The 26,607-nt window shown below is 41.8% G+C and overlaps 2 protein-coding genes across 3 annotated transcripts in view; one reads left to right on the plus strand and one right to left on the minus strand.

Annotated features, from left to right (window-relative positions):
- Window positions 1-26,607, minus strand: part of LOC102789482 (methylglutaconyl-CoA hydratase, mitochondrial-like) — a 674,272-nt gene that overhangs the window by 334,327 nt on the left and 313,338 nt on the right. The window lies entirely within an intron of this gene.
- On the plus strand, window positions 7,381-26,540 carry LOC148103185 (uncharacterized). Its single transcript, XM_087838678.1, has 11 exons — window positions 7,381-7,919; window positions 10,350-10,697; window positions 13,676-14,011; window positions 14,093-14,203; window positions 16,585-16,592; window positions 17,218-17,527; window positions 19,491-19,814; window positions 21,486-21,812; window positions 22,072-22,395; window positions 24,667-24,993; window positions 26,351-26,540. The coding sequence occupies exons 1-11, from the start codon at window positions 7,886-7,888 to the stop codon at window positions 26,440-26,442; spliced, it is 2,541 nt and encodes an 846-aa protein (XP_087694804.1). The 5' UTR covers window positions 7,381-7,885; the 3' UTR covers window positions 26,443-26,540.

Below are 26,607 nucleotides of genomic sequence, written 5' to 3' on the forward strand. Positions count from 1 at the left end.
GTGAAAAAAAAATCCATGAATTCACATGGTAGGATTTGTAAAGAATTTATTCGTAAATCAGGGTGGAAAATAAGTATCCCAGCTACCATACAGGAAGGGAAACATCCTGATGAAGAAGGAAGTGCAGCTGAAAGTCAGAGGTCAGTGCTGTAGACACAGGTCAAAGGTCAGAGGTGTGAATCATCTCATTTTCTGTTTCCTGACAGTAGTTTCCGTCCATCCATCCATCCATCTAGTTGGAGCCTATCCCAGCTACCATAGGGAGAGAAGACAGGTCGCCTAACACACAGAGAGACAACCATTCACAAATACTAGTAGTATAATAATGTAATGCTGGCTGATGGTACCATTTTAAAATGCTACCTCAAAAATGTATGCTAAAAAATATCTTACAAAAAATCTTTAACACTTTTTTGTTGAGACAATTTGAGTCCTGAAACTTTTAGTTACTGTGCTGTGGAAAAACCACTGATCCGTCTTCTTATTTGTTTTTCCTTACTGAATGTTTGTCGCACTTATTTCAGATAACCCGTTTATAATATTATACAAAATTAACCAGACTAAATACAAAGTGCAGTTTTTAAATCATGATTTCATTTATTAAGGGAAAACATATCCAAACCTGCCTGAGCCTGTGTAAAAACATTTTTCAGAAAGCACCTTCACTATCCGCACTCTGGTCTGGCCAGATTATTGCCAGAATCAAGAAGTCAACGAAATAGAAATTTTCTGAAAAAGTGAAGCAGGCTAACAGACCTCAAAAGCAACACATCATGTCACCAATTACCACACACCGCAGTGAGAGCCATTGTCCACAAAAAGAGAAACCATGGAGCTTTCCAATGAGCAGGCCAAAATGACCCCAAGAGCTCAATAGCTCATTCAGGTCACAAAAGACCCCCAAACTCCAAAGAACTGTAGGCTAGAGTCAGAGTTCATGACCCCAGCATCAGAAAGACACAGATCAATAATGGCCTACATAGCATTTTTCCCAGGTGAAAACCAGGTGAGCACAAAAAAAAAGGCACGTCTCACATTTTCCAGAAAACATCTTGATGATTTCCAAAACTTGTAGTGGAATAATCTGTACAGGAATACACCAGTCAGACCAAAGCTGAACTTTTTGTAAGGTTTGAGTCCTGTTACATCTGCATCAATCTAACAGCATTTAATAAAGAGACACAGCAGCAGTCAGACATGGTGATGGTGGTGTGATAGTCTGGGCTGCTTCGTGCTTCATTGCTGCATTTGATGGAATTATGAACTCTGGTCTCTACCAGAAAATCAGAAGGAGGCTGTTTGACCATCAGTACCTACTCTGAAACTCATGATTACAATGATCCTGAACACACCAGGAAGTCCACCTCTGAGTGACTCAGAAGGACCAAAATGGAGGTTTTGGAGTCCTGTAGTTGAATCCAGGCTCAGATCATGTTAAGATTTTTGATATGATTTTGAAAACACGGTTCATGCTGGAAAACCATCCAATGTGGCTGAATTACAACAATAATGCAAAGTGGAGCAAAAATCATCCACAGTGCTTTAAATGACTCATCGCCAGTTATCACAAACGCTTGATTATGTTTGGGGGAAATGTTGTTCACGTTAGGTAGGTTTGGATAACATTTCCCTTAATAAATAAAATCATCATTTAAAGTACATTTCGTATTTACTGTTTAATATATTACATTTTTTTGATGATGTGAAACATTTAAGGGTGACCACAGCCAAACCGTCTTCTCACACCACAATATTTTCTCTTAGCAATGTTTCTTTCCTGTGGATTTTTTCTGGCAAATCTCCGATGGTCAGGAGAAAGTTCTGTCATCTGATCAACAGATGTAGCTGAGATGGAACAAGGTCAACTTTGTGTTTTCAATTTATTTCCAAAACTCCTGAAAAAGTTATTATAAATCAGGTGTGTGAGCATTTGTAGAAGAAGAGCGGTTAGTTTCACTCATGTTAAATGAGCTCTCAGTTTGGATTCAAGACACATTCCTTCTTTTAAAGACTGGATTTGAGCTGAATTAAAAAGATTTCTGCCTCTTTTATTTTTTTCTCAGATTTGCTTCTGTTCTTCAGAAACCGTCTGCTGCTTTCTGTAGAGCTCATGTTGTCTTTGTCATCCCCTCAGGCTGTCAGGTGATCGTGGAGGAGGGGGTGGAGTTTGCAAAGCTGCCTTTCCAAACCACAGCTGAGCTTCCTGAAAAGGCCACAGTGAAGTGGGAACGATATAAACCAGAATACATGATGGTTCACATGTGTCAGAGTGGATCTGACCAGCCTGACAAACAGCACCAGGTTTACAGAGACCGAACAAGAGTGAATGAAGACCTGCTGAGAACTGGAGACCTCAGTCTGACCCTGAAACAGCCCACAGAGAGAGACAGTGGAGAGTACAGCTGTGTGGTCACCAGTGGGGACATCTGGAGGAAGAAAACAGTGCTGCTCACAGTCACAGGTTTGTTTGTGTCTTTGCTCTGATATGTAAGTTAATGCACCGTTAAATGGTTGTTACGAGTTCAGAATAATTAAAGAAAGAAATGCAACCATAGAAAAATTAGCATTAACAGAGTAATAACGACAGATGTTCATGAGTGAGTATTTGAGTAGCGAGGGAGGGGCTTTAGTGCTGGTATGTTTCAGTATGATGATCTGACGTTAGAAGCTCCCACTTGTTCTCTCAATCTTGCAGCAGCTTCATTGCTGGAGAAAAAAAAATGCTTGAACATGAAATGAAATATAACTCAAACTAGAAAACAAAACCAGGAACAGAGAAGCAGAATGTTACTAAGTATGGATGAGAAACACAGCATGGTGAGGGCACACTGTGACAACTGAGAGAGAAAAACACTGGACCTAAATACACGGACAGGACAATGAGAGGACGGGGAACAGTTGGTAACACAGCTGGGACAAATCAGACCTAACAAGACAAAGAAAGCAAAGCAGGATAGAGTAAGTGAGGCTGTTAACGTAAAAACAGGAAGTATAGCACAGAGAAGCAGACTTGACACTGAGAACGAGACAGAGGGAACATGGAGACAAGCGTGACAAGACAACGAACACTAGAAAGGCAAAATAACAGAAACAAAAATCCAAGGACTAAAAATATGACACAAGCACAACCAAAACCCATGAATTACAGTAATCAAAACACACACAAATACACACTGTGACAAGTACTGATAAGTTTGTCACATAACATGTGAAACAAAAAATGATCCCCATGAGCGTCACCTACTGCAATCAGATGATGATACAATGATAACAATCTATGAGGAAGATAAAAATATACCACTAAAATGCAACTAATGCTGCAGAAAACTGTTAAACTTGTGATTTATTGCACAATCATTTTATTTGCAGTTCATTATTTTATCAGTGGGTGCGCTCTCAGTGCTGTTGATTATTTCTAAGGTTTACTGTCCCACAGCCCAATAAACAAGATCAGGTGTTGTGTGTGTCAGGTGTTCTAGTAGCTGCAGTTCCATCAGTGGAAAAGAGACAAATTACAACACATCAGAAAAACAAAATTCTGAAATGAATCCACACATTCCTGTGACAAGGCGACGCAGTTTGTGCTTCATTCAGTGGTTTCAGTAAAGTACAGCTGAATGTGCAAATATAAAGCATCAAGCACAGGATCTGTAATGCTCTTAAAACATGCTGGAAATAAAAGAACCAGTGAAAATGTGACACTTCAAAATGATTTTAAACCATAACTGTGAAAATAACCTGCAACAAACAGCTTGAGTTGTTGTTGTCTCAGCTGCAGATTCACTGCTGTTCAAAGGTTTGAGAGTAAAGAGGAAATATAAAAAAGAATTCAAACATCCACACAGTCTGTGTACAAACAGTAATGCAGTGTAGGTGTCCTGTTTTAGGATCTAACTTTAATGCTTATTGAACATTTCAATTGTTGTAAAGTTGGTTTCAGAAATAAAGTTGCATCTAATGATCTCCTCATTATTAATACTCACCAGGGAAACACAAAGACATCATATCTCTATGAATCATGCACCAAAACTATGAACTATAACCAAACAAAGACTGTTGAATAAGGAGAATGACACAGTGATGGAGTAGATTAAGTGTGCACAGACCAGCAGGATGATGGTCAATAGTGCTTCTGTGCTCTGCTGCTCAGTCTGTGGCTCAACCCAGCTCACTGTCATCTGAACTCTGGAGTTAGCACATCTCCTGTGTTATTGAAAACTCTCTGCAGGACCTCACTGGACCAGTTTACACTGATTATGTCTGAGGAAGGAAGCGAGTTTTGTGTGTCTGACTGTGTTGTGTCTCTGCAGGGAGAGTTCAGGTCCAGGATCAAACAGGGGACATCAGGAACAGAAGCAGCTCCATTGATCCGACTCCTCTGATGGCTGATCGATCAGTTTGATCTGTGTGTTCTTTGATTATTGATCAGTGATGTCAGAGTGGAGTCAGTGTGATGTTGTTGTTGTGTGTTTGAGACTTTTAGTGTCCATGAAGGTCTCTGCTGCCGTAGATCCTCTGAACTGTGACAGAGGTCTCACTCTGGAGGAAACTCTCAGCACTTTCCAGCAGCTCCTCCATCATGGAGGACGTTCCCTCACTGTAACAGGTGGAGGAGAGAGGAGAGGAAGCACAGGTGGATCCTCTGAGGAAGAGGAGCGTTCTCACAGTAATGTTATTATAGGAGAGGAAAACACAAAAGACATTGTCACATAATATTAAAGTATATCAAATCAGCCTGTGCTGACTGAGTGTCATATGAACAATTACTCAGTAACCAATAGGAATGCTGCCATAGACAATCAGAAATGATCAGCAGTTATTCTTGCTGTGGTCATTGTTTAAGTGTGATGCTGTGTAATCCACAAAACACACGAGCAGAAGAGAAGAGAGCGCTCGGTGGTGAAGTGGCTCTTTTTATTTTCATGGCCTCAAACTTCAGCTGAAAACCACTGAACTGGAATCAGACAGTGTTTCAGCCTGAACTCAAAGTGAATGGAAACTGAAAGGAAACTGTGACATTGTGGAGGTATGTAATAACGACAGGAGAGGTCTCAGTGTCTCAGTCACTCCAACTTTATTAACTGACTCTCAGAACATCACATATAGTTAGCGCCAAAATCTCCACCCCTGCACTTCCCTTCAACTTGGGTGTGAGTGGAGCCACCTGGTGGCCCGCCACAACATGAATCACATCTGAAATGTTCTCAGAGGGGTGAAGCCCCCGAGGGGCTTAGTTTAACCAACAAATCAATTAAACTGATTTAATGGAACAGTCCAAAGCTCCAGAGGTTGTAAACACTGACCCAACATCAAATAATGTCCACAAATGAAAATGTAATTTCAGCCTTCTTCCTTCTAATAACCTCTAAAAGTATTCTAAAGAGTACTGTGAAGGTCCTGAAGTATGGATTAGTATTAATATAACAGATGGCAGAAAATATTAAGTTCGTTTTTTCAAAGGGACCTTGTGAGGAAAAAAGCCTTTGAAAAGCAGAGTTTTGGAGCAGAACATCTTTATGTGACACTGTTGTTTTTGGTTCTTTGCAAAGACAAACAGATGCAGAGCTTTCAGCTCATTTTAAAATTCTGTGGATCTCTGCATGTCCCATTAAAACAACACATTTCTGCTTCTTAAACCTCGTGTTGTGTAAACTCAGCCTCCGGATCAACTGCTTTCTAACACAAATGGCAATCATATGGAAGCAACACATTTTACATGAAATGATCAGGATGGCCTGCTGAAGATCAAACTGAGCTTCAGAATGGGCGGAAAGGTGATTTAAGCCACTGTCGGTGTGGCTGTTTAAATGAGCCAGGCTGCTATTTCAGAAGTGCCGACCTACTGGGATGTTTCCAATCAACCATCTCTGTGTTTACCAAAATCTCTGAGCGATGTTTCATCACCTGTGCCACGAAAAATGAAAGCAGCTCTGAAGGCAAAAGGCTGTTAAACCTAGTCCTTCTGAGCACTCCTTCATCAGGCTCTCATCTACAGTACTCTGGAGAGTATTTACCTCTTTATGTGATGAAAAAAAATTGTATTATCAGCAAATGTTTATATTTTTTAGTTACACATGTGATAATATTGTACCCGAATACGGTATTCAGAAAGGCACAAATGATGTCTTTAGCGAAGATCAGGAGATTAATCAATTACGCTGCATTATTGATGTCTGCAGTCGGTGCTCTCATGTCTGTTTACGTAGCTCTGTTAGCTCGGTCATTTACAAATAGGCAGTTGACAGAGTTACTCTGTCTTTTGTAGACAGCAATGTGTAGGCTATACGCCAGTTAACCTGAGCACTTATTAACTTAGCTGAAACTCCCAACATGGATTTGGGCAACCAAAGACAAAAGAGTGTTGCTGATGCTGAGCCACCTCTTGGTCCTCCACCAGCCAAAAAACTCAAGTTCTGTGTGGAAGCATTTTAAAGTCAGTGCTGCAGATGAAACCAAACTGATATGTAATGTGTGCAAAAAATATCAAACATCTGTCAACATCTGTTATGCATAATCACATGCACTTAAAACATCGTCTCCTGGTACTGTCTGCCAACCCCCTCACCTCATCACAGCCATGTTCTGCCCCTACAAGTCAGTTTCACTGTCTGTTCAGTGTCCTCCAACAAGGACGGGTGGTGGTGGGTTCATAATGTTCACAATGGTATTTTATTAGATCTTGGTTTTAACCATGGATGACTCAATGGGTGTTGTCATTTTCTTTTCAATGACGTTCCTTGTTATATGTTCATTGCTGGATTTATGGAAAAACATCAACTAATATTGCATATCCATAATTATTATAAGGGATATAATTAAAGAATACTTACACTATAACATTGATTAGAAGTGTAATGCACAACAAATTGGATTTTTAAGCCTATTTTGAATTTTACTCGAATACAAATACGTCTCTATAATATTGATCCATATTAGATGCTTTTACTCTGAGGCATGATTACAGGTGTCTTATCGCTCCCTTCCATACATGTGAGTGCTGTGGCCCTGACACCATCGTGGTATAAGTACCAATAAAAGCCCACACTCATCGTCATTATGAAGGCAGACAGCAGAGTATGAGCTGGTGCATGAGCGTCCTCAGACTGAGCTTTAGAGGAGAGCTCAGGGACCATCTACAAAGTGCAACACTAACAAAACACAATAAAATTTGGTGACTGTGTTTTTCATGGACGTCTACTTTAAATCTAAATAAAGTAAAAAAAAATAAAAAATAAAAAACGTCTACTTTAAATTACTTCCTCAAATTGTGCTGTGTTCAGTTTTAGATTTTCCCTTTAAGAGGAAGTTATTTAATAATTCTGCTAATTTAAAAAAAAATTCTAATTTTATTTGATTTTATTTATAAAGCGATCTGGGAGAAACGCCACTCTGTGTAAGTGAAGCAGCAAATTGTCGTTGTGGTATTGCACTTTGTAGACGGTCCCTGAGCACTTCACTCACACCCAACTGCACCTGGAGACCTGCGGCATTTATTTTATCGTTCAGCCGCTGATGGCGTTCTGATAACCTTTGTTCTGTGTTATTGATCCAGAGAGTTCAAATATGTGACATTATTTCAAACTTAACCTTGAAAAGTGAGCAATATAGTTCTTTAAGTGAATCAAAGGATAAACTTAATGATCCAAGCTGAAACCAAATGGAGGCTCTGCTCTTTCCACGGAAAATCACACGCCCACGCCTCGGAGGGTTTATCAACGTCAAGTCCAGACTTGCGAGACTCGGAGCCTGTTGAACCGGTTTTCTGGATAAGAGCTTGGGCAGAAAAGTGAGCAGTGAGGCAGGAATGGCGGAGTGTTGAGATGTGGATTCATTCGGATATGAGCGGCGTGATCAGGACTCTGTGCTGGCTGTTCTTCTTTGAAGGATGATGAAGAAGTTGTTGCTGTTCCTGCTCCTCGGTAAGAAACTCCGAACATAAGGAAACGTTTTTGAGTTTGGAAACTGCTTATTTCAGACCGGAAAGGTTCACAACAGCCAGAAATGCGTTTCATGGATACCTGAGTAAGAGAAATTGTGACTGGATTATTTGTTTATTGGTTGAATCATGTATTTTTTTAGTCGATTCTCCCAAAGTTTTGTTGTGGTTGTTGTTGTGGTTGTTTTTTTTTTTGGCGGGGGGGGGGGGACATCACAGTCAATCAAGGAGAGGGCGCGATTTAGGGAATGTAATGATGTGTGTGTGTGTGTGTGTGTGTTTGAGGGAAAAATCACGTGTACTGCAGAGAACAAGAACGAGTTTTTGCACTGTGGTGCTAAAACGAGAGACTGAAAAGAGACGCGGCGGAAAACAAGGAACCAGATAAGTGTAAAACTCAGAGTTTAAAATATCAGCCTGTTTTACGTCACTGTGCATCAGACTCGGTTAACTTGTAGTGAAGTAACACAAACACAAGAAAGCTTGAGCTGTCTGTCACTGTGATTTAAATGTGATTTACTTTTTAACATTTCACTACGATTTTCTTTCTGTTTCTGAAATCTGTACAGACATCGAGATAAGAACGTGGTGGTGAATTCTAGTGGTTATGATCATTTGAACACATGGTAATCTGATATTGTGACAGTCCTAAACTACAAAATTAGTGGTTTGGTGGTTTGTATCATCGGCGTAACTTTGTGCTGAACATTGGGGGGATCAAGATCTCTGTCTAAATAAATAATTAAATCTGGGTAAATTCCCATATGATTACACATGCAACTATTTTTATGGTAATAACTGAAATGAGTAAAGAAAATGAACAGCCTATTTATGTAAGATAATTCATAATTTTATTTGGGGGGTGGTGGCGTGGTTATATTGGTTGGGTCTGATTATTGGGTTGGTCATAACCCCCCTGGAAATTATGCCCCCTGGTTTGTATGACCATACTACTCTTACAAACAGATAACAAAAGTGGGTTAGCGTCACTGGTGCTTCTATCAAATAGTTGTCTTTATAATTATCAAAGAGATACTTCAGAATTTATATTAATCAATGCATGTTTGCACCATTTGTATGTGGAGTGCCCCAGGGCTCAATACTTGAACCAGTTCTCTTTTCTGTCACCTCTGGGCCATAATTAATAGTTTTAGTGGTTTCTCCTACCATTACTATACAGATGACACACAAAATAACAAAAATACACAGAGCCCTACATGGACAGACTCTTCTTATATAGAAAAGCTTCTAAAAACCTTATCAGAGCAGCCTTTCCGATCCTCTAACCAGGGTCTGTAGGCGTCACAGCTAGCAGGTCGGACTCAGTTTCAGGCTACGCATCACGTTCACAGATCTTAACAGCAGGTACAATATGTAGAAAGTGGAAACAGGGAACGGTTCCAAAGGTTGGCAAGGGGGAAAACTACACTTCACACACTCCTCTCACTCTGCTCTCGTCCTCACATACAGCTCCAGTCCTCCACTCCACTCGGCACTCACACACACTTTTCTCGCAGGCAGACACTCACATTCAGTCTTCCACTAGAAAGCAGGGTTACAGGGTGGTTCCAGAATCTACAGACAAAAAGGGAGTAATCACCACCAGGATGCAAATAAAGCTGTTAACTCAATATTCCAGCAATGAGATGTTCTGAGCTGCTCCCTTTAGTAGCGTTCAAGAAACAATGATGAGCCACAGGTGAGTGATTAGCAGCAGGTGTGTATGCCAAAGGTGGGGAGCTCCGTCCTGGCCAAGTTATACAGGAGAAGGAGAACAACAATAACTTGTTAACACAGGCATGGATCAGGCTCTGATGGTAAATAATATTCTTCTTACACACAGATTTCTGGTGCAGTAGTTTGTAAAAAACCAGGGTCTTCTGGATAAACCATGAACTCCACCTGAGATATCAGATTTATGAAGAGACCAGCTGTTTCATCTACAAGATGCACAAATGCATGAATTCCTAACACAGCAGTTCACTCTCTGTCTGATACTTAACAACTGATCTGCTGCTTAACTGACCCGATCGATGTATTATTATCATTAACATGATGCCATATGCTGATCCTTTAAGTTTTTTCATTGCAGTGTCTGAAGATATCTCAGAGAGTTTTCACCAGTCTGACTTATTTAAGATCACAGTGGGCTTTATGTGGCCCACAGTGCACAAAATGCAGTGTACAATGAGTGTGACATTCCTGGTTTACAGGTCTCCCACAGAGTGTAGTTTTTTCACTTAGTTTAAATGTGTAAAAATTAAAGTTTTTCTTTGATTTCTTTGACCCATCTAATGCTTAAACTAGTCTCTATAGTCCCTGCAGATAAAATGACCTGTGGCCTACTTTGGCCACACTGGGACAAACACACAGCAAGCTCTTAATTTGTGTTTCTGTTGGTGTCTCCTTCCAGTTTCCCAGCATGCCCTGGCTGTGGTGGTGGAGGTTAATGAGGGGGAAATGTCTGTCCTGCTGCCCTGTCAGTACTCAGGTTTTATACCTGAAGACCCCACAGTGCTGTGGACTCGCTTTGATCTTCATCCCAAATCTGTCCATGTGCGAGGAGAAGGAGGAGATGATCTCAGAGGACAAAACCAGCGATATAGTGGGCGCACATCCATGAGACCTGATGCTCTGGACACTGGAGACTTTAGCCTCACTTTGAGAAAACCAACAAAGACTGATGCTGGGAAATATACCTGCTCCATCAGCAATGGAGGAGAAGAACTGAGACTGAGAGATATCCAGCTGCAGGTCAAAGGTCAGCCACAAACACCTTGTTTACAGGTCACAGATCCTTCACAGACATTGAGCTTTAATCCTAGAAACTGCAGCAGAAATGGATCATTGAGAACTTTCATCCAGTTAGTCCTGATGTAAATATCACACTCATGCTAGGAACCGGGGCGATTGTGGCTCAAGAGTTGGGAGTTCGCCTTGTAATCGGAAGGTTGCCGGTTCGAGCCCCGGCTTGGACAGCCTCGGTCGTTGTGTCCTTGGGCAAGACACTTCACCCGTTGCCTACTGGTGGTGGTCAGAGGGCCCGGTGGCGCCAGTGTCCGGCAGCCTCGCCTCTGTCAGTGCGCCCCAGGGTGGCTGTGGCTACAATGTAGCTGCCATCACCAGTGTGTGAATGGGTTTAAAAAAAAAGCAGGCAGCACGGTGGCACGGTGGTTAGCACTGTTGCCGCACAGCAAGAAGGTCCTGAGTTCAATTCCACCATCAGGCCGGGGTCTTTCTGTGTGGAGTTTGCATGTTCTCCCCGTGTTTGCGTGGGTTCTCTCCGGGTACTCCAGCTTCCTCCCACCGTCCAAAGACATGCAGCTTGTGGGGATAGGTTAATTGGATAATCCAAATTGCCACTAGGTGTGAATGTGAGTGCGAATGGTTGTCTGTCCCTGTGTGTTGGCCCTGCGACAGACTGGCGACCTGTCCAGGGTGTACCCCGCCTCTCGCCCTATGACAGCTGGGATAGGCTCCAGCACCCCCCGCGATAAGCGGAAGCGAATGGATGGATGGATGCTAGGAACCACTTGAATATGTGAAGGTATGAGTGTGATTTGTAAATCAGAGTGTAACTGGTAACCATGAGTGTAATGTTTAAAATCTTAAGGTTTTACACATTACATTTATCAAAGATTGTCTACGACAGTTGCCTGCTGACCATGATACTTGTCCCTTCAGTTCTTGACACTTGAAATCTATGATATGAAATCTGTGATGATTTTGTGTATCCATCTCTTGGGATCTGAGCATGAACAGTTTTTCTATAGTCCAAACTTATTTATTTAGTCTTTGTTGAGTGAAAGCTCAAACCCTTGTTGCAGTTTAACTTGATTTTAAAAGCTCTTCATCTCCTGTATCTCCAAAGTCAGCCTCCTTATCAAGTCCCCCTTCACTATGTTGACCACCTGTTTCCTGTTTTATTTTGTTAGTCCCTGTCCTGTCTGTGTGTGGTGTATTCTTCTTAGCTTCCTTTGTCTCGTTATGTCACATTAGTCCAACTGTGTTTCCATCCTGTTTCTCACTCCTTCATCACTGCCTGTGTATTTATGCCCTGTGTTTTCCTCTATTTGTTGCTGGTCTCTCTGCTTGTCGTCCCCTGTGTTTCTCCTGTTGTAGTTCTCTGTGCTCCCCATCTCAGGCTTCTAGTCCCCAGCTTTTGTTACTTTGTATCACTTTTTGGTTTCCACCCAGTTTAGGTTTTGTTTCAGTGGAGTTGCTGCCCTGTTCAGCTTTTGTTTGTATTTCATTTATTTTCCCACTGTAAAAAAGTTCACTCACAATAAGACCTTCATAAATACCAGTATGTGGGTCCTTTCTCTCCCCCCTTCACAGCCGTGACAAATTCTGAGATGAGCAAAATCTCCTAGTTTAGATTCAGGGGACAGAAACCATCTCTGCTTTAAGGCTAGGCCTCCCTGAACATCTCTGACTTACACATGTCTTCTTACCCACATGGTCTGAGTCAGTCATGTCCAGTGTTGGTCAAGTTACTTGAAAAAAGTAATAAGTAACTAATTACTGATTACTTACCCAAAAAAAATCCAGTTACTTTACTGATTACTTATTTTCAAAAGTACTTAGTTACTTTTTAAAAACACGATTTACAACCTGAATAGGTGATAAAGTGATAGATCTTTCAGCCCAATTCTACTTTTTCTACATAATCATCATACAAAATGTAATCAATTGGAAAAGTCTCTTTTTAAAACTTGTTTTATTAGTTTTAATCTTTTAATTTTATGCATCAAGCAAAAATTTAATTATCTGCAACATTCTCTGACTGGAAGAAATTAGTTTAACATTTAAACCTATTTTCTGCACATTCCAGCACATAAAATAAAATATTTTGTGTGTTTACACTCAGTCTTTCAAATAGATGCAAGTAAAACACAGCAGAAAATAAATAAAGTCAAAGACTAGCGGTCCTGTTGCTCTATTTTCACCTGTAAAGCAGGAGTGGAGTAGGCGGAGGTTTACCCTGGTGCAGGTGTGCAGCGGTCAGTGGAAGAATCCGCGAGTTTCTCTGTGAGTTTCCCATTACGTCGTAGCTACTCGGTGCTTGTTTGGAAGTTTAGGGTTTTTTCGCTGTAAAAAGAAGTTTTCTTCCCACGCACAACGGACACTAATGTTTTTGTCACTTTTTATGGAATCAAACTCAAAGTAAGGTCAGTACTTCCACGCTTTAAACGCTGCACGCTCATACTCTCTCTGCACTCGATATATGATCCATTGTTGATCTGCACACAGCTATTGTCACGAACGTCGCACTCGCTTACGTCACTGTCATGAGACATTCTCGCAAAAAAATCACGGTTTTAGTAACGCAGTAACGCAGCGTTCCTACGGGAAAGTAACGGTAATCTAATTACCGTTTTTGCCATAGTAATCCCTTACTTTACTTGTTACTTGAAAAAAAGTAATCAGATTACAGTAACGCACTACCCATCTCTGGTCATGTCTCTCTTACTTTCTTCTGTCTCTTCTTCCTCTCACCCTCAGCGGGTTTTGTGTGTCCTTCTCTGAGCCTGTTGAAGGTTTCTTCCTGTTAAAAGAGAGTTTTTCCTTCCAACTGTCACGAGGCAATTTAAAAATTTCTTGCTCAAAGGTCATCTGATTGTGCCTTCACCGTACAATGTGACAAACTGTTTTTCTTGTGAACACAAACCATATAAATAAAATTGAACTGAATAGAATGAGCTCTTTAACTGATATTGTGGTTTATTGTCATCTCAGACCAGCAGGTGGAGGTGAAGGTGAAGGAGGGGTCAGAGTCTGTTATCCTGCCCTGCAAAACAAACCCTGACCTGCCTGAAGATACCAGAGTGGAGTGGACTCACTCTGACCAAGAGCAGATAGTGGTCTATGTGTATTCAAACAGGAGTGACCACCTTAAGAACCAGGACGACCTTTACTGTGGTCGCACGAAGATGAGCGAAGACCTGCTGAGAACTGGAGACCTCAGTCTGACCCTGAAATACCCCACAGAGAGAGACAGTGGAGGATACATCTGCACCATCCACAGGGACAAAGACATCCTGAGACAGAAAGTAGTGCTGCATCATGTCAGAGGTCAGAGCAGTAGAAACGGAGCAGAGGTCAATATAGTGTACTGAGGTCAAAGGTCATGTTCCTCTTTTCATTTCTTTACAGAACAGTTTCCATCCTGGGCGACAGCTCTTTTGGTTCTCCAGTTTATTTTCATTCTTCTTCTTGTGGTTTCTGGAGGTCTTTTATTTCATTTCCGGCACTATTTCATGTCAGGTGAGTGTCTCCTACTACACTACCCATAATGCCGATGGTTAGCAGGTGTCCTCTGATGGCTCCTTGACTGTGGCTCACACAAACTTGTTCCAGAAGCTGAAAGAGTTGAGAGTTACAAACAGCTGATACAGAGAGCTGAAGAGAAACTTCCAGGTTTGTTCCAGAAGTCAGAAAACCTCCTTCAGACTCAGTCATTGATCAGTGAAACAGCTCCACAGCTAGGGATGGGTATCGTTTAGGTTTTATCCGATACCGGTGCCAAACCGGTACTTTTGAAACGATGCCGGTGCTTAAACGGTGCTCAAACCGGTGCTTAAAGAATGGAGAACACAAACTTTGCCCAAAAACCTCTCATGTTCAGCTGTTGTTTTTTTTGTAAAAAGATAACAATGTTAGCCTTTTCTGCAGCTATGGGGCATATATGGTATCACTCTTGGCTGGAAGCAGCTTAAACAATGGAAAAAACACAAACTTTGTCCAAAAACCTCTCATGTTTAACTGTTTTCCACTTTTTCTTTGGTCATTTTAGCCTTTTTGTCCAGGGTGAAGGGAGTATCTGCCATCAAACAAGAAGACAGCCGCATGTAGCTATGATGGTGTTTGCTAGTTCACCTTGCATGCATTAATGTAATAACGTGGTTAGCCTACTCAACTTAAATTACACATGAACAACATTAAGCTACTCACGCAGAGAAGAACGGCTGCTGCTGCATCATCATCCTCATCATTTCTGCTACACTGGCAGGGCTAGGGGCCAGGACTCTCCTCTTCGGGTTTTTGGGGGATGTTGCTAACTCCGGGTCGATAACAGGCACCACACCCACAGTAGATGTGCTCGGTGTGAGGTCTCGCAGCAAGCTATCAAATACGGCGCATTTCTCGGCTTTTAAAAAAACGCTATGCGTCGCCAGGTGTTTCATCAGATTTGAGGTGTTACCTCCTTTGACAGTATCACAGTATCAGCTTAAAGCACTTGTTGCAGCTGCTGAGTTTGCATCTTTTGCTGTGAAGTACAGCCAGACTTTTGACCGCTTCGCCTTGGACATTTTTAATCTGTAGCTCTGCTCTAAAAGAACGTACGTACCTGGACCCGCCTACTATCCTCGGAAACATAAAAAAGGTTTGGCTAGAATCTAAAGTGTATCACAGCTCAGGAAAAAAAGCACCGAAATGTGCGCTGCTTTTCAGTCTGGTTACTACCGTTTATGTCAGAACCAGTACCATCATGGCACCGGATACCGGTACCCATCCCTATCCACAACATGACTTTACTAAACAGTGTGTGTGCTTCACTGCATTGATCTGACACAGAGGCTGCATGTGGACAAGCTGTTCTTCTTCTGTGGTGGTAAACAGCAGCTGACATGGAAACATGTGCTGACAGTAAATGTTCCTCTTTGAGTTGTGCTCAGTCATGTGGTGGAGAGCTTCAGATGTTAAGACACATGAGATCTTCATGGTTTCTGTGCTGATGTGTGTGAGACATGGCCGACTGTGGAGGCTCAGTCTGACTGTTCTTCTGCTCTTCATCCAACATGTCTGCAGTAGAGATGGACCGATCCGATATTACGTATCGGTATCGGTCCGATACTGACCTAAATTACTGGATCGGATATCGGAGAGAAATAAAAAATGTAATCCGATCCATTAAATATCAAGAAAGCGCCTCACAAAACTTGCGACACGGCGTAACTCGGCTCATAACCGTAGCACATCGGAGCAGTGTGGTCACGTGATAGAGCGGCTGTGTGTATTTGTAGCCTTGCTAGCAAACATTTCATCTCCGAGGAAGTTTTCCCAGAGAGAAGTAAAGCAAGTGTGTAAGTTCATCTCTGAATGTTTGTAAAGCATTCCCGCGTTAAGCTTAACAACAGATATATGGAGCGACTGCCTCTTCTCTCTCTCTCCTGCTGCTACTTCAATCGTGAAACTGATCAATGATCAGGTGATCGGCTTTTCTGTCGGGAGTCCGTCTCTCTTCTTTGTTTTTGGCCCACTTTGCACCAGAAAGAGGAAACCAGCGGCTGAACAACAGCAGCACGTTTAAGCTTGATAAGCTGTTGTTAGAATTTATTTAATATTACTTTCTACACCAGGATCTTTTTCTACGCAGCTGATGGCTGGTAACTGTGCAGGGGCGGATCTAGCAAAGTTTAGCCAGGGGGGCCAAAAGGCATGAACAGGGAAAAGGGGGCACAAAGACATACTTTTCTTTCTTATTCTCATTTAAAATATCTAGCTTTTAATTATTTAAGAATTATCTGACTCTTACACCCAAAGTTTTAATCTGATGTAAAATATATAGAAGTCCATTACTGTATATAGTAACTGTTAAGTCTAATATACCCTAGTAAACTATAGTACTTTTTCCTTTGGGAAAGTACCATCTGTGATTCTGCAATTCTGATGAAGAAAGATGTTGAATCTATTTAATTATTTTTGAAAAATAATTTCTTTCTGTGAATTTTTTTCACCCTGCATCAAATTAAAGTTGATTACATTGATTAAGCATCATGAGGAAGAGGGTGGTTCCCTATTTTCTTTTGCTGGGAGTTTGCAACCCTATTAGTTAGGTTGCTTAATATTTCTGCTAAGTACTCTTTAAAACACCAGAATAGGGAGGATGGAGCAGGTTTAACTTTATTAGATTGATCAGTGTTGCTGAACTATGAAATATTTTGGGTGCAGTGTGAGGGGCAAGATATTAAAAAAACAGTTTTATTGATTAAAAAACACTATATCGGTTTCATATCGGTATCGGCAGATATCCAAATTTATGATATCGGTATCGGTATCGGACACAAAAAAGTGGTATCGTGCCATCTCTAGTCTGCAGCACTTTACAGGACGCTGCAGACTAGTTACCAAAGAACGAGTCAGGAACACATCAGGAACAAACTGAGACACAATCTGACTGAGACTAGAAGACAAGGAGGGGACAGGGAGGTCATGTGACCATCACAGCTGCTAATGATGTCATCATGCTGTCCTTTGTTGTCCTGAAAGGTTACAAGGTGGAGGTGGATTCAGGGGTGGAGTCTGTCCAGCTGCCCTGCAAAACCACAGTTCGCCTGTCTAAAGATGTTAAAGTGGAGTGGAAGGACAAATATGGGAAGGTCCACGTGTATGAGAACGGCTCTGACCAGCCTGAAGAACAGCTCCAGGTTTACAGAGACCGAACGGAGATGAAGAGAAAATGGCTGAAAACTGGAGACCTCAGTCTGACCCTGAAACATCCCAAAGACAATGACACCTACACCTGCACCGTCTACAGCCGGCAGCAAAAGATCCTGATGAAGAAGGAAGTGGAACTGAAAGTCAGAGGTCAGTTCTGTAGATACAGGTCAAAGGTCAGATTCATTGTAATGGTGTGCTAAGTATCAGTTGGCTCAAAGCTCCTTCCTCCCCCCAATACATCACAATACAGCATAAGCTTTTTTTCTGTCCATTTATAGTGAATCACATCTGAGTCTCGATATTGGAACATAATTTAGAACTTTGTCTCACTTTTAGATTTCTTAATGAACTGGTTGTTATATAGCACTTTTCTATCTGAGCACTCAAAAACAAATGGCCTCATTCACTCATTAAAGTACTTTTTTCTAGACTTTTTCTATCAAACATTTACACAATTTCACATTCCAGCCACCTGACATGAGACTGGAGCAGATCAAACCAATCAAACCTTCAACCTTCCCATTAGCAGATGGCCTGCTCTATCCCCTGAGGCACCCCACGGATTTGTGGTGTCCCTGCCTCTCTTTCACTGGCTTTTGACCTCAAACTCTAACCACCATCTAACAGGATTATAACCACCATTAAAAATGAATACGGCAAGGCCACTAATGATACAGTTCACATGGAAGCATTAGACTCACAAAAATCAAATTTGCTTTCATTGTGAGATTGCTTGCATACGAGGCAGGGCTGGAAACTAAACAGAACATGGTTAGAGCGCTTCCATTTATTAGACAGCACACCAAGAGAGTCAAACAGACCCAAGAACAGGACTCAGGCAGACAATGATCACATGTGGAGACAAGTCAGGTTTGATACTCTCAGAACAAAATGGTCAGAGAGCAATAAATACAGAAGCTTTAATTATACTTCATACTGTGGATCGTCACACACTGAATGGAGAGAAATTACTGAGGACACATATTCAGACTTTATGACCTTGAAATTCCAACTTATTTACTTCATCTCGTTAGTAAATGTGAATGAGATAAAGTTTGGTGGTCAGTGTTTATGTAAAATGATCTGAGTAGATAAAAGTCAAAGAATCTAACAGATCTAACCAGTTTAAACAGGTGACTGTTGTCATGTTTATATTATAGCTTTACATAGTAGAGTGTAGTCCCATCCTCCATGAGCTGTTTCTCTTGTTGAAGAGTATCATCACAAAAGGAGGTTCAGATGATGCGTCAAATGCCAACAAATAAAAATAAGAGCGTTTTCTTCATCATTATTCTGCCCTCGCACTTAACTAGGCAGAGAGACAACCATCATCCCATGTAGAAAAACCACACCGTTGTTCCTTTCTGGTGGATTTATTTGATTGGATGCATAGCATGGCTTTGTTGAAATACATGAATGGATGAATGGTAAAACTGTAAACAAACACAAAATATCCCGTGTGAGCTGACATAAGCAAACAATCTTATAATTAGAAGATGCTATGACCTGTTACTATGCAAAGCAAAGCAGAATGAAACAAGCTAACAAGCTAACGTTAGTGGTTAGCTAGCGCTAATTAGCGTCTAGGCTAATGACTATAAAGCATCATTGAGTGGATTTACTTTCTCAAAATATCACAAACAACACACGGCAGTTAGTGCTAAACATTCACTGGTAAAACACAACATTACTGCCAACTTACAGACTGTGCTGGCTTAAGAGGCAGCATAGGCAGGCACAGGAGCAGCAAACTGTCCTTCTCCCGTTAGACAGGAAGTAATGAGAAGTAGCACTTCCGGTAGAATGTCAAAATAAAATGAACAGTGTGCCAGAAACGAATAAAGATTGCATGAACTTATATAACACTACATAACATGAGTGGTGACTCTTAAGAACCAGAACAATCATCATCAAATGTCAGAGTCTCACTCACCACCAGCCTCCTCCTTCTTCAGGAGTAACAGCTGAATGAACTGTTTCAAATGTCAGTGCATCTGCTGATGTAAGAGGATGGAACTAGTCAGAAAGGATTTCAATGGAAATATTTCAACTTATCCAGTCAACGGAAACATTGTAAATGTATTCATGTTGTGCTTTTTTGTTCTCTCAGTGTTCCAGGTGGAGGTGGATTCAGGGGTGGAGTCTTTCCAGCTACCCTGCAAAGCGTTAGTTAAACTGCCTAACAGTGTTAAAGTTGTGTGGAAGGACAAATACGGGAAGGTCCACGTGTATGAGAACGGCTCTGACCAGCCTGAAGAACAAGAACAGGATTACAGAAACCGAACGAAGATGAATGAAGACCTGCTGAAAACTGGAGACCTCAGTCTGACCCTGAAATACCCCACAGAGAGAGACACAAACACCTACACCTGCACCGTCTATAGCAGGGAGGGAAACATCCTGATGAAGAAGGAAGTGGAGCTGAAAGTCAGAGGTCAGTGGTGTAGTTACAGGTCAAAGGTCAGTGGTGTAGTTACAGGTCTGAGGTGTGAATCTTGCTTTCTAAGTAGTTGTGATGAGTAGAAATAAAAAGTTAACTGAAGGCAAAACTGGTTCCCAGTGAAGGAGCCAAAGTGAACTGACTGATTTTAAAGTAGCCCTAAATTAATATGCTGTGTGGGAGGAAAATAAATGATTATTTAAAGAAGAGCAAAGTGACTTGAGCCCCCTTCACAGTTGCCTGCCTACCTTCACATTTGGCACTGTGCCATTTCTGACAGACTTAACTTGTGCATGTGTGTGAGCAATCTTCTTCACACATGAATCCAGTTATGGATCCTCAGAAGGTTTAACTAAGACTTTTAGAAGCGAGATGGCAGAAATCAGTGAGTCACTGCAGACATGTATAAAGCACAGCCTGGGTAAACTTTAATTACCTGCTTCCAGATTCAGAGAAAATTACGTTATTCTGTTTCAACCAGAAACCCTTACACTGTCGGGACAGAGGCTGCTCCTGAGGCCTGATTCGTTTGGTGGTCTTTTCCCTTTAAAATAAAGCTATTACTTCCTGTTGTTCCCAGGACCTTAGCTTCCTTGCAGCATGAAGCACCTTTAAAGCAACTGCTGTTGTGAATTGCTGCTATATATTTATACATAAAACTGAATTTAATGCTGATATCGATCAGAGAACGGTTAGCAAATACACAAACTTGAGCAGTGCCAGCATGCTGCACCTGCCTTGAAACACCTAATTAAGGCACCACCACACCCGTCTGCCAACTCGGTCACAAGCTTGCCAACAATCAAACACACTAATGCTAAACTGAACACAACTTACTCTCGTTGACCAACTTACCTGTTGTGGCATAAACATTAAATGGTAAATACAAACTTACCCAGTTCATAACCACAATGAACTTCACCTCCCTATCTTCTGGAGCATGTTGGGTTTGAGGCGACTTGTAAGGCAAAAAGTGACAAGAGCCCTCAATTTCCTGTCCCCAACAGAGAACTTATCCCCAGATTACTCTGAAAATAAGGCTAAACAATTGTATTCTCTTTTGTATCGTATGTTATTCTATTTTTTTATTCTATTCTACTGTTTTTCTTAATTTTTGCTGCTCTTAACTTTGTATTGTCCGCTTTGTGCCGTGACCATACTGGGACTGATAAAGGTTTATCTTATCTTATCTATGCAACTAGTGCCTGAAGTAAGAACTTAAACTCAGGTAGACACTCACCAAACTTAACTGGGAAGTTGTATTTTCCAAGGTAACATTATTCTAGACACCTACAAGTCCAATATTAAAAAATGAAATATTGCCAATTCCAAGCTTCTGTTTTCTGAGATCACGGACTAGGCCCCACTTGTTATGTTTCCCTAAAAGTGCCACTGCACACTCACACCAGCTACAAAACCAACAAGGATGCCTGGCACTAGAGCTCACCTTTCTTTTGCCTTAAGTAGCTCTAATTGCTGACTAAAGTCGGCTGAACAAAACAGGGTGGCATCAAAGGCAGGAGAGACCCACATGAGGTCAGTTTTATTGGAGCTCCTGCAATGACTGTAACATTGTTCTTCAGCTTTCTCTGCATCTGTTAAACTGTCAAAACTAAGCAGCACAAGGTCTCAAGAGGTCATGTTGTTTATTTCTCATCCTCTCAGACTGTCAGGTAGACGTAGAGGAGGGGGTGGAGTCTGTAAAGCTGCCTTTCCAAACCACAGCTGAGCTTCCTGAAAAGGCCACAGTGAAGTGGGAACGATCTAAACCAGAATACATGATGGTTCACATGTGTCAGAGTGGATCTGACCAGCCTGACAAACAGCACCAGGTTTACAGAGACCGAACAAGAGTGAATGAAGACCTGCTGGAAACTGGAGACCTCAGTCTGACCCTGAAACAGCCCACAGAGAGAGACAGTGGAGAGTACAGCTGTGTGGTCATCAGTGGGGACATCTGGAGGAAGAAAACAGTGCTGCTCACAGTCACAGGTTTGTTTGTGTCTTTGCTCTGATTTGTAAGTAATGCACCGTTAAATGGTTGTTAGCTGTTCATCTGCAGATTAATTAAAGAAAGAAACACAACCACAGAAACAATAATTTAACATAACTAATAGTGCAATCAAGAGACTCGTTGTCTCCTTCATTCCCGCCAGCAGACAATAGCATTTTCCAAACATGAAACCTCTCCAAAACAGCTTAAACTGTTGTCATGTTTAAGTTATAAGTTTGTGCTTTTCTGTCTTCTCAGTCCAAAAACTGGAGGTGGATTCAGGGGTGGAGTCTGTCCAGCTGCCTTTTAAAACCACAGGAAACCTGCCTGAAGATGCTAAAGTGGAGTGGAAGGGTAACTACGGAAAGGTCCACGTGTATGAGAACGGCTCTGACCAGCCTGAAGAACAGGACCAGGATTACAGAGGCCGAACGAAGATGAATGAAGACCTGCTGAAAACTGGAGACCTCAGTCTGACCTTGAAATACCCCACAGAGAGAGACACAAACACCTACACCTGCACCGTCTACAGCAGGGAGGGAAACATCCTGCTGAAGAAGGAAGTGAAGCTGAAAGTCAGAGGTCAGTGCTGTAGATACAGGTCAGAGGTCAGAGGTTTGCATCATCTAATTTTCTGCTTCCAGTCAGTAGTGTATTTTGTAGTACCATCCATCCATTCTCTTATCTTTGTCAGGGTTACGGGGGGTTGGAGACTATCCAGCTACCACAGGGAGAGTGGACAGGTCACCTAACACATAGAGACAGCAGCACTGGTGAAAGATAAAAATGATCTTATTATGGTTTCTGAAAGTGGAGTCATCTCTTGTGCTGGTCCTTATTGTAGCAACTGATGCTGCTGACCACAACATTAGACTAGAAATATTTGCATTTCCTGCGGAAATGCAGTGTGGATGCTGTAACTCTGAAGATGTCTGCTGAAAATAGCTGAAAAAGTTAAAAGTTGCAAAAATTGTATGGCGGTGAAGAAACTAAAAATTCTGCTGAAAACAAGTGAAGAAGCAGAAATTTATGCTGAAAAGTGCTGAAAAGCCAAAAATTCTACTGAAAGGGGTAAAGACGTTGAAATTTGTGCTTAAAAGTGGTGAAAAAAAAATGTTGCCCTGAGCAGGATTAGAACCTGGCCCTCCTGGTCTCAAGGCAGCTACTCATCTCACTGAGCCAAAGTCATTCTCACAAAGAAAAGGTGGAGAGACTGACAGTTCTGCTGGAATGAGCAGAAGCGGCTGAGAATTGTGCTGATAAGAGGTGAAAATTCTGAAAATTCTTCTGAAAAGAGGTTTTTGCTGAAAATGGAAGCAACTAGAATAAAGAGAAACGGGAAAACAATAGTGCTTACAGCATCCACACAATTACAGATGCTAGAATACAACATGTGTATTAAAGGAAATTGTCACGGCGCAGGCGGTACAGGGCGGATTTGACTCAAACAGATTAAACACAGACACCGGATGAACGTGGCAAGAATTTATTACAACAAGTGAAAAAAACGTGAATACACACTAATATGGAGTTTAGTGGCTATATACAGGTGGAGTGAAATAGTGACTAAGTGAAAACTGTGATTATAAACACTTGGGCTGGGGGAATATATACAAAGGTTTGGGCAGATACACACACACTGTGAGCTGGGACTACTATGACTGACACACAATGGTTGGCAAAAGTGACCAGCAACCAGACTGTGTAAGTGGTGACAGTTTGCAGGCGTGGTCGGTGGATTTAGCTGAAGACAGAGCAAAAGATTAGCACAAATACTAACAATCGGCAAGAGACATGAACGGATTAGCACTAACGATGATTAGCAGACGTTCAGGCGACGAGTGGTTGTGAGCGCTGGTCTTAAATACTGCCGACATAATCAGCCTCAGGTGCAGCTCCCAGGTGGAATGAAGGTCTCCACCCAGAGGAGGAGCCCTAGAGCACAGCAAACAAGCATGCCACTCACCCGGACCATGACAGGATATAGTTTAAATTATAGACTTCTGACAGATTCCAATATGTGTATGAGCAGTCTTCTTCACACATTAAAGTGTGTGGTGGAATCAAGACTGTTTATGTCATGCATCCCACCCCTAAGAAATATTATAAAACACTGCATAAAGGTCATGAAGGCCTGGATGACCTCTTCCTGTTTCCAAATTCAGAGAAACTGAAGTTATTACATTTGGACCTCACACTCTCAGAAACATGGTTTTGGATACAATAATTACTTTTGATAGCATTACTGTGTGTAACCTTTCAGTCAGTGTTGGGAAATGGAGGCAGGTGTGTTCATGAATGATCAGGCTCCATTCTATCTTAGAAACCTTACAGTACTGTATTACCACTCTCAGGTTTATGGGGACCGGACCGGGGTAGATGCAGACTAGTCAACGGTCCAGCGATGAGTAACACAGAACCGCTCTCTTAAATAGAGCTCAGCATCCTGAAAATTAGTGATTGAGAACAGGTGTTTGGTCCAGAGGCGCGAGCCCCTGATGAGCGCCGCCCAGGCAGAGGAGCGAGAGAGAGACAACACATTGCCCAGTGCAGGGACCATAACAGCAGGCTAACATGTGATTCCCAGAGTTTCTAAAAGTGGAATTAGAGGCAGAACGTTTAGTTGTAAAGTCTCTCTCCCATTAAATCAGCTGTCAGTTTGCAGTCAGGACACAAAGGTTGTTTTTTAAAGACTGGATTTGAACTGAATGAAAAAGATTTCTGCCTCTTTTATTTTTTATTCTGAGATCTGCTTCTGTTCTTCAGATTTCTCTACAACTGTGAAACTGTGAAAACCATCTGTTGCTTTGTGTAGAGCTCATGTTGTGTGTGTTGTAATTGTTGTCCACTCAGACTGTCAGGTGATCGTGGAGGAGGGGGTGGAGTTTGCAAAGCTGCCTTTCCAAACCACAGCTGAGCTTCCTGAAAAGGCCACAGTGAAGTGGGAACGATATAAACCAGAATACATGATGGTTCACATGTGTCAGAGTGGATCTGACCAGCCTGACAAACAGCACCAGGTTTACAGAGACCGAACAAGAGTGAATGAAGACCTGCTGGAAACTGGAGACCTCAGTCTGACCCTGAAACAGCCCACAGAGAGAGACAGTGGAGAGTACAGCTGTGTGGTCATCAGTGGGGACATCTGGAGGAAGAAAACAGTGCTGCTCACAGTCACAGGTTTGTTTGTGTCTTTGCTCTGATATGTAAGTTAATGCACCGTTAAATGATTATTACGCGTTCAGAATAATTAAAGAAAGAAATGCAACCACAGAAAAATTAGCATTAACAGAGTAATAACGACAGATGTTCATGAGTGAGTATTTGAGTAGTGAGGGAGGGGCTTTAGTGCTGGTATGTTTCAGTATGATGATCTGAGGTTAGAAGCTCCGGCTCGTTTTCTGTCTTGCCCATCAGAAGATGTTCTGTTTTTGGTGTGACTGGGCTTCCTATGAGGGCTCATGACTCTCATTCACCACCATTTGGTGTAGAGCTCCTCTAGATTGAGGTGGTTTTGTAATCCTCTCACCTGAGCTGACAAGCCTCAGCTGGTGCTGCTTGTTTTTTAGGCTACGGGTGGTAAACTTTAGAGTTTAAATGTACTCAGTTTAGGCAGAAGCCCAACAGAGAAAGTTAAACCACAGTAAGGTAAATAAATCCTGACTGTGATGAACTTTGCTGATATTATATCTTCCTGGGCCCTGTACTACAAAGCAAGGTCAGCATCCATCAGTGTAATAGAGATTTAGCAACAGCTAAAGAAATTAAAAACCTGTCTACGGTTTCAAAAACCTTAAATTAATAAACACATAGTTGTGACGAGGCGATGCACAGTTTAGCTTCGCTCAGTGGTTTCAGTGAAGTACGGCTGAACCTGCACATATAAAACATATTCCACCAGCACAGGATCTGTGATGCTTTTAAAACATGCTGGAAATAAAAGATTCACTGAAAACATGACGGTTCAAGTGATTTTAAAACAAAACTCTGAAAATAACCAACAGTTTGAGTTGTTATTGTCTCAGCTGCAGACTCGCAGCTGTTCGAAGGTTTGAGAGTAAAGAGGAAATATGAAACCTGAATTCAAACATCGGCCCAGTCCGTGTACAAACAGTGTAGGTGTCCTGTTTTAGGATTTTACTTTAATGCTTACTGAACATTTAAATTGTTTCAGAAATCTAAGGTTCTACCCATTATTAATACTCACCAGGGAAACACAAAGACATCATAACTCTATGAATCATGCATCAAAACTATGAACTATAACCAAACAAAGACTGTTGAATAAGGAGAATGACACAGTGATGGAGTAGATTAAGTGTGCACAGACCAGCAGGATGATGGTCAATAGTGCTTCTGTGCTCTGCTGCTCAGTCTGTGGCTCAACCCAGCTCACTGTCATCTGAACTCTGGAGTTAGCACATCTCCTGTGTTATTGAAAACTCTCTGCAGGACCTCACTGGACCAGTTTTCACCGATTATGTCTGAGGAAGGAAGCAAGTTTTGTGTCTCTGACTGTGTTGTGTCTCCTCTGCAGGGAGAGTTCAGGTCCAGGATCAAACAGGGGACATCAGGAACAGAAGCAGCTCCATTGATCCGACTCCTCTGATGGCTGATCAATCAGTTTGATCTGTGTGTTCTTTGATTATTGATCAGTGATGTCAGAGTGGAGTCAGTGTGATGTTGTTGTTGTGTGTTTGAGACTTTTAGTGTCCATGAAGGTCTCTGCTGCCGTAGATCCTCTGAGCTGTGACAGAGGTCTCACTCTGGAGGAAACTCTCAGCACTTTCCAGC

Source organism: Neolamprologus brichardi, chromosome 3, assembly GCF_056152115.1.
Source record: "Neolamprologus brichardi isolate AB-2024 chromosome 3, ASM5615211v1, whole genome shotgun sequence".
In the NCBI taxonomy this organism is placed as follows: Eukaryota; Metazoa; Chordata; class Actinopteri; order Cichliformes; family Cichlidae; genus Neolamprologus; species Neolamprologus brichardi.

Excerpts from the sequence above, each read along its gene's own strand:
- LOC148103185 (XM_087838678.1), top strand. The coding sequence starts at position 7,886 with ATGATGAAGAAGTTGTTGCTGTTCCTGCTCCTCG. Across the intron at positions 14,012-14,092 it reads AGTGCTGCATCATGTCAGAG|AACAGTTTCCATCCTGGGCG; the intron begins GTCAGAGCAGTA and ends ATTTCTTTACAG. Across the intron at positions 24,994-26,350 it reads AGTGCTGCTCACAGTCACAG|GGAGAGTTCAGGTCCAGGAT; the intron begins GTTTGTTTGTGT and ends TCTCCTCTGCAG.